Genomic DNA, 8,843 nt, shown 5'->3' with positions numbered 1-8,843 from the left:
GAGAGAGTAGAGAGAGCGAGAAGAGAGATGAAGAGAAAGCGAGAGAGAGGAAAAGCGAGAGAGAGAGAGCGATATGCTCGCTCTCTCTCTCTCCTATCTTCGCTCTCTCTCTCTCTCTCTCTCTCTCTCTCTCTTCTCTGTAGAGCGCTTCAACTCATCGATAATCCTCCCCTTTCACTTCTTTGAAACATGCGGGACGGGAATACATACAGTCTTTGACTCGTTCATATCATATATATAATCAAAGACTTACGTAATGGTTAAGGGCATTTTCGAGGAGCATTATCCCTATGGATAAGGCAGTAGCAATAGCCTCATTCCTCGGAGAAAAAAAAACAGGAGAATTGAGATGTATATGTGTTGATATTTCGGCAGCGTGCCTTTATCGAAACAATAGCAGAGGTGCACATCTGCTATTGTTTCTGAAGTCTGCCCGTTCCCCAACTCAGCCGCCACCGGAATCACGACATATCTATCAAGACGCATCACAACGCACCTGCAGGAGGGAGCACCAGACCAGCATATGCACAAAACCTACATCTAAAAACTCGTACGCCCTGATCTAACTGAAAGCGCATTGTTTCTAAAATCTTGTCCAAAAAACGCCATTCACAATCTCTTCGAGCCATATTAATTAGAGAAAGAACACTTGACTTGAATAAACAACTTAGGCCATGCATCACTTTGGACCTATTTAGCTACCCAATGTCAGCAGGGTGATTTAATATCTCGAGCTTTCCACAGTGGCAAACTGTCTGGACAAGCAGCCAACTTGATGGCCAGCACAGCAGTCATATAGCCAGTTAGCATTTATGTAATCAGTCAACGCTTCTACACAAGTGTGCATCATCACTAGAAAACGGTGTATAAAGCACAATACAATGAAGATGTATTTGAAAGAATTCGCCAGACATCGCTAGACATCGCCAGACATCGCCAGACATTGCCAGACATCGCAAGACACCACCAGACATCGCTAGACTCCGCCAGACATCGCCAGACATAGCCAGACATCGCCAGACATCGCCAGACATCGCCAGACATCGCCAGACATCGCCAGACTATGCAATCGCCAGACATTATAATGGTCACAGTTAACACAACTGAACATGACTCCTCTCCGCGCGAACAGGGCAACCTGAAAACCACAAAATATTGCGACGAAAATTATTCTAGAATCATAATGGAAAAGGCTACCTTGTAATTTGCAAAGGATATGGAGGATAAAAAGATATGGTATTTAAAGGCTGCTTCTTTTGGTAAATATTAAGTGATTTTAAAATCTAAGGCGAAAATATTAGGTATAAATAAATAAATAGGTATAAATAAATATATAGGTATACATACATATATATATATATATATATATATATATATATATATATATATATATATATATATATATATATATATATCCCGTAGCATGGATGTGCACGAAACACCAACCATGCAAGGCGACGCATGAGCTTCCGAAATGAAATGCCTACGTTTGCGCACTCTCTGGCCCTATTGAAAGCAGTCACCAATTCTTGGCCCTATCCCACTCTGCACAACGTCGCCTTTACGTGCGGTGCGTTTTCCCGCGCGAGGGTCGGAGATGGGTTAAAAACAGTTTTCAGCGTCGGTTTCCAGTGTGCGCTACTGCCTCACAGAGGCTGTTTTGTCAGGAACGCGTTGACTCATGCGCAGTGTATGACGTCACCGCTCTCACGGATGAGTGACTTATGCGCGGGGTATGGCGTCACCGCTGTCACGGATGAGCTCTATCTCGCATCCTGTGACTGGGCGGCGGCGGCTCGCTCCGGTCAGCGGTGGAGCACAACGGCACAGCAGACGGTCCCAGCCACGCCGGGTACGACTGGCCGACGTCCAGAGCTGCTGACCGGGCGGTGGATGTCAAGTGATTGCGCGTGGCCAGCAGGTGCACACCAAGATAGCCGAAGTCACCAGTCGGCTGACGTCCAGGAAATATCCTGGTCCAATGTCAGGGAGTTTCCTGGTCCGAAGACAAGAAGTCTGCTGGTCCAATGTCAGCAAGTTTCGTGGTCTGAAGTCAGGAAGTCTCCTGGCCCAGGGTCAGGAAGTCTCTTGGTCCGAAGTCAGGAAGTCTCCTAGTCCGAAGTCAGGGAGCCTCCTGGTCCGAAGTTGGTGAAGTCGGCTCTGATAGGCAGCACGTGACCGCGGCCGCCAGCGATGCTGGCAGCGGACGGAAGGGCTCGCTGGCTGGCCGCGTGGGCCCTGGCTCTGCTGTCCACGGTCGGCACGTGTAGGCTGACCCCGCTATGTCACGCGGCGTGCTGCATTTTTACACCAGACTGCAGGAACGCCGTATCTATGCTCTGCAACTGCTCCATAATCCTGCAGGTAAGCATGCGTTGTAAATGGGATATATTTCATCCCTTGGGATGACCAGATCGCACGGGTTCCGGTTCAAGCCCTGCTTGGACCATGACTATAAGCAGTCATATATCTTCAGTCGTTGGAGCCACGTCAAGTGTGCGGGACGCAAGTGTTACGGTCACATTTATAAACAAGAATCTTCATTCACATGTCGTGGCACCGTTCTCACGTAAACCCGCATCTTTCCATTGCGATCAAGACCCCAATTAGACATGCACACATGTAGATAGACGCCTATCTTCGCAGATAGTGTGCTAGACGACAGGTCTGGTTGAGCAAAAACAACAACAAAAAAACAAAACATAAATTAAATGTACCTCTGTGTTGCAGCCGATCTCATTCTGCAGTTCGGGGTCTAGACATGGTTCCAGCTTTAAGAGAAGAAGCTATGTGGAACTGTTGCCATCGCAGCAGGCTTCGCAAAATAGGCAGACATTGTCTTACGTAACGCGAAAATGGACAGATCGAAACGCTCTCCCCCGCCAAGTGGTGTCCTCTTAAAATGGGCCACGCAGACTTAACAACGCCCAAGGATGTGAGGCTGTAGACAGTTAATGATCGAGATATGGCTAAGAAATAGCTACATCGATCCAGGTCACCTGTAGCGATCAAAGTCAGATCAACGGAGTCTGCAAAGACTATAATTCGGGTAGCGTCGAAGCTAGAACCATAGAACAGAGTTATACGAAGTCACACACACTCTACATATTTAAGACCTTATGATTGAAAGTAAAGCTTATTACATTGACTTTGAAACGTAAAAGTAAAGCTTGTTACGTTGACTTCGAAACGTAAAGTCACTTCAAAGTCAAAGTCAAATGACTGTTTGGCGAGAGAACTTCTTTGATGAGGCTCATTGTGGCACCAGCACCGCTTTTCTCGATCATAAAGACGTTACCAGATTTCGCACGTCGAATTTGTGTGGGTTATGATAGGCCAGCGATGTAAAATAACCCTAAACGACCTTTGGCTTAAAGAACCTCCTGTCTGGAGGAAAAACTTGTCGCCGAGTTAGAATTAATTTAACAAATGGACTCGAAAAATTATGCTACTACTTCAACCTTCTTAACGCTAAATGAGGCTACTGACATAATATTCTCGATTGATTTTACCTAAAGGGCATTTAAATTTCAGTATGCTGCGCGATAATGCCAAATGACATTTTAAATGTTTCAAAGCAAAGTTTTGCCATAGAAGCCTACGCCTTTTGGAGCGATCGGTGCACATTTTGTCCATGTCAGTACACCTTGCATAATATTACGAGGTCAGAACTGAAATCAGGGACATGTGTTCACGCTGCTGGGGCAATTCACTTAGGTGCTTATTACGAGAAGCTTGACTAAAAACTGGCAATGCTGTTAGGCAAGCCCACCTCCAGAGTTAAAAAATCTATAACCATCACATTTTCTTACAGGGAGTGTGTCTAGTGTTTTCGACTTTCCAAATACAGCTTATGGGGAGTTTTGCAACTATCTATGGTCAATTTTGGTGCCTAAACATGCGTTTGGGTCCTGCAAAATCTTCTATTTGTTTATCATTATTGATCGCATTGATGCTTGTGCGTGAGCAAATACAATGCTAAAAAGATGAGCCAATCAGCGGGCAGAAAAGGACGAATGCACCGCCTTTATATGTGGTGAGTAGCCGCGCGCTAGTGACATGGCCGTTGTCTTGGTTGCTGCGGTCTCCTGCGTATAGAGAGAGCGCTGGCAGTGTAGGGCTGCACGCACTTGAAGATCCTCTGAGTAACTCGAGACGGAAAAATATGATAGCCTGAACATGCCTGGGGTACCAGCGACATTGCAACAACAAATTTCAGCGCATGTATCTTGCTTTTTCTGACGCTGAATTCGGCGCAAGTGCATTCGGAATTCGGTCATTAATTTTAGGGTAAAGGAATCTCAGCCGCCCATAGGCGCTGCCAAAACAACGTAGAACAATCAGATCTCCATAGAGCCTAGTGCAGCCGATTGACACGACACAATAGTTGTGCCTCATCTCAGTATAAAGCAGGTCAACATGAATTGATCGCAGTACGTATCAACTGACCAGACCATACGTCCAACCCCGTACACCCAAAATGAGCCCTAACTAGCATTAAAATTAGCCCTGGTTAGATTAGCTCGTATTGGGTGCAATTAAATACACCCGCAGCTCTTAGCTGAATGTAAGCAAAAGAGAAAAAGATCAACAATGGTTGCCAACATCGCTGCGTTCGCAAGCTGCTGTCAGCGCTGACGACCGACTTTCTCGGAAAGCTATTGGCTAGAGCTAGCGATACCTTGTCAGTGATGTCAATGTGTTGAGTGGTGAATATTGATTGGGGTCTACCCGATAACTTTGTTCCTTCACACAAACCCTAAAAATGGTATATGTGGCAATATATCGTCGTGGAGGCGAATTGGTAGAGGCCAATGACGTCCAAATTGCTAACTCAAAATCCCTACCATACCATGAGCAAAGTTAAAATCCCATCTTGAGTACACACTCCCTTTAAGGAACGTCCTACACATCTTGCTATATGCCACTGCTATGCTGTCTACCCCGGAGGCAATGTGGCGATTTACCAAGATGCATGTCAAAAGGGATGTCGGGAGGAGGGGGCGAGTTCGCGGAATATACGCATTAGCGCTTGCCTGAAACACAACCATCGCGAGAGATACGATGTCCGTTTCCTATTTTCACGAGTTGTCCTCCTTTCCTGAATGATCCCTGAATGGTGTGGCGATGATGAGCCATATCTATATTGTGATGGCTAATCATTTAATCAAACCTTTAATGAACACCAAACAGACACTCCGAAATGCGGTTCATGCAATCAGCAGCATTGCATCGGTTAGTGCAGTTAGCTGAGAATAAGGGTTATTTGATAGACGTTATCACGCCACTGCAACAATATGAATTGGATGGTTGATGAAAACACAACTCTGTATTTATGAAAGGTCATCATTGAGTCCGATCCTTTGCTTCAGGACCTAATGCCAATCCGGTCCTTCTTCAAGAGCCCTGATAGGCTCCAAGCTGCACATTTATTCAGGATGTCAGGCATGCAGCGATGACCACACATTTTGTCGAATATCGAAGACCTTTCGCTGTGTTGCATCAAATTGTAATAAATGTTGCAATGTTGTAAAGCCGCATGATTTGTAAAAATAGTTCACCACGCCCAAATGTGAAGGCCTACCTGGTTATCACTTGTGATAGGTGATAGACACTGTTGTCGTTTCAGATTACACGAGAGAGTATTCCGGCGTCTGTGCGGCATGTCAAGATATGGAACTCATCATACGTCAGCGTGGCTTCCGACGCGGTATATAACACACCGCTCCTGAGGACACTTGAGTTCATGAGCTTAGCAGAGTTGCACATACATTCCAATGGACTCAGATTGCAAAAGCACGCCGCCATGCGTGTTCTGCGAGTTGGATCCGTGAATACTCTCGTCATAAATAGCTCAGCTCTATCCGGCGATTGGCACCACGAAACAAGCGTCTCGCTACAGAGAATTGAAGAACTCCAGCTGCGTCCAGAAGCGTTCAACTTCACGTCGATCTCCGGTGGGCCGCGCGTACTGCTGGGCAACGTCCAGGCACTGATGACGGAGGAGGAATCGTTCGCAGCGGCGATTGGCCGCCTGTCCGTGGTGAATGTCGGTATGGAGTCATGTCCAAGCAGATGCTTTAGTGGCAGCATCTCCCACTTGGAGCTGATTGGCGTACATATCACAAATGCGAGGGCACACTGTGTGGATGGTCGGGACGGCTGGGGAACGCTGTCTATCCGCGCGTCTCAGCTTACCAGCATTCAATCGTTGGCCTTCCATGGAAACTTTCGAGAGGTGGTCATCGATAACGCTAAGGTCGGAGCCGTTCAGAAGTTCGGGCTCGATCTAAGACTTACGCGCCTGCTGGTGAAAGCCTCCAGCTTCCAGGACTTGGCCAGCAGGGGACTGGAAGTGGTAGCGAAAGATTCGATCGTGCTGGACAGAGTGTCGGTCAGCATCCTTCGGCGGCATGCTTTCCGAGGTCTGCACGTGTCACGGGCAGAAGTGAGCAGATACGTCACGGGGACGCTGATCGTCCGCAGCCTTCATATCGACAAAGCGAAAGACGGATCACTAGCCTTCGAGGAGGGCGTGCGGGTCTGCATCGACCGCCTTAACGTCAGCTTGTCCCTGGTGTGTCCGGCGGCGAAGTGGGCGCGTCAGCTGACAGGCGCGTCTGAGCCGCTCAGCCAAGCGCAGCGTCAGGTGCTCCGGCAGCTCCAGAGCAGATGCCCCCCCAGCGCCGAGGCGCCTCTCCCGGCCGCCAGCAGCGATTCTCCCTGCTCCGATGCCACCGGCAGGCCCGGACGAGAGGGCCACCAGCACCGGCTGGCGCTCTACTGCGGGCTCGGAGTCCTGGTGGTGCTGGCTGTGGCGGTGCTGTCGGTGACGCTGGCACTCTGGCAGCGGAGGGCCCGTGCTGCGCAGCTGCCGCCTGAGCTGCGTCTGTCGTCAGCAGAGCGCTGCTGGGGTCGGCGAATCGGCCGCGGGAGCGACAGACCGGAGGCGGCCGCTGGTGGCTCCAGGAGCCCAGCGATCGACGCCGCCGCCGACGCCGAGCTCAGAACGAGTCGTCTCCTCTCATCCACGGAGCGCGAGAGTGAGACCCCCCGCATGAGCGATGGGCGCCAGACGGGCCCCTCACAAATCACGTCAGATTCCATTAGAAACACGGCGTCGGACGACGGGATGTACGAGGTAGTGGGCGGGGTGCACTTCCCTCCGCCGCCTGCTGGGCCAGCGGCCAATGGGGCCGGGCGCTGGACCTCGTCGCCAGAAGATCCCGGAGCCGCACCGCCTCCGTCAACGGTCATCGAAGGGCTACTGCCTGGCATGGAGCTGGTTGACAACGAGCTGTACGTCACGACCGGGAAGGCAGCTCCTTAGGACTATCGTGGCCGCCCAACCGAGGCCAGCGGAAGCGGGAACTGGCCAGTGCGGACTGCCATGGAACGCGGGAACTGGCCAGTGCGGACTGTCATGGGACGCGAAAACTGTCCAGTCGGACTGTCAAGGGACAGGCGAACTGGCCAGTGTGGACTGTCAAGGGACAGGAGAACTGTCCAGTCGGACTGTCAAGGGACAGGAGAACTGTCCAGTCGGACTGTCAAGGGACAGGAGAACTGGCCAGTGTGGACTGTCAAGGGACAGGAGAACTGACCAGTGTGGACTGTCAAGGGACAGGAGAACTGTCCAGTCGGACTGTCAAGGGACAGGAGAACTGACCAGTGTGGACTGTCAAGGGACAGGAGAACTGGCCAGTGTGGACTGTCAAGGGACAGGAGAACTGGCCAGTGTGGACTGTCAAGGGACAGGAGAACTGGCCAGTGTGGACTGTCAAGAGACAAGAGAACTGGTCGGTGCGGACCGAAAAGAAACCTGAGCATTGGCCAATGCTCAATGAAACGGGACGTCAAAGCTGGCTGGGTGCAGACCGGCAAAGGATGAGAGAACTAAATTGCCTGGCAGCGGTCTCGGTAACTGCTCTGTACAGAATTACAAGATACGCGAAAGTTGGTCGGTGCAGACTGCCGAAGGAAGCGAAAAATGCTCCGTCGGGGCTGAGGAAGGCTTCGGAGACTCTGACCGGTCTAGTCTGATCTGATCTGATCTGATCTGATCTGATCTGATCTGATCTGATCGGTGCAAACTAAGCCTTGCCAGGTCGCATGGCCCGCGAACTCTGCCGGTGCCACCTGGCAAGGCTCGCGAAAACTGGCTTCTGCAGTACAGCATGGCGAATGTATCATATAGTAGCTTCATTGCGGTCGAACCTCGCAGCCTTTGACCGCCTGTGCGCTTTGCTGCTATCAGTGATGTTCTTGACGCGTTGTGGGTAGACGTTCATGGTCGATTACTCCTACCCATTCGCTCCGCATTATATTATAAACCAATACAATTATCAAATCGTCCAAGTATCGTGTAATCGTCCAAGTAAATGTACTCCAAGGTCATTTCGTGCCGATTGAGCACTCACTCCGTGTAACCTACGTGACGTGACCGTGACTCCGCGGGTGGGTGACGCGTTCGTGGAAGAGGAAGGCAGCACGAATCCCACGATGGCCTAACCGCGGCGCCCGGTGCGATGTAGCCGGTCAGTGCGAGGGTGGCACGGCACGTCACCAGCTGCAGCGGCCGTCACCAGCTGCAGCGGCCGTCACCAGCTGCAGCGGCACGTCACCAGCTGCAGCGGCCGTCACTAGCTGCAGCGGCACGTCACCAGCTGCAGCGGCCGTCACCAGCTGCAGCGGCACGTCACCAGCTGCAGCGGCCGTCACTAGCTGCAGCGGCACGTCACCAGCTGCAGCGGCACGTCACCAGCTGCAGCGGCCGTCACCAGCTGCAGCGGCCGTCACCAGCTGCAGCGGCACGTCACCAGCTGCAGCGGCACGTCACCAGC

At 50.9% G+C, this 8,843-nt stretch overlaps 1 protein-coding gene across 1 annotated transcript; it reads left to right on the top strand.

The window, feature by feature from the left end:
* Positions 1–1,834: 1,834 nt before the first annotated feature.
* On the top strand, positions 1,835–8,340 carry LOC119090903 (uncharacterized). Its single transcript, XM_037213632.1, has 2 exons — positions 1,835–2,364; positions 5,630–8,340. Exons 1-2 carry the CDS (start codon positions 2,194–2,196, stop codon positions 7,328–7,330), a joined length of 1,872 nt encoding a protein of 623 aa, XP_037069527.1. The 5' UTR covers positions 1,835–2,193; the 3' UTR covers positions 7,331–8,340.
* The last annotated feature ends 503 nt before the right edge of the window (positions 8,341–8,843 follow it).

Source organism: Pollicipes pollicipes, unplaced genomic scaffold (genome assembly GCF_011947565.3).
Source record: "Pollicipes pollicipes isolate AB1234 unplaced genomic scaffold, Ppol_2.1 Scaffold_3216;HRSCAF=3773_pilon_pilon_pilon, whole genome shotgun sequence".
In the NCBI taxonomy this organism is placed as follows: Eukaryota; Metazoa; Arthropoda; class Thecostraca; order Pollicipedomorpha; family Pollicipedidae; genus Pollicipes; species Pollicipes pollicipes.
Note: the sequence above shows the minus strand (reverse complement) of the source record. Positions and strands in the feature narration are given on the sequence as shown.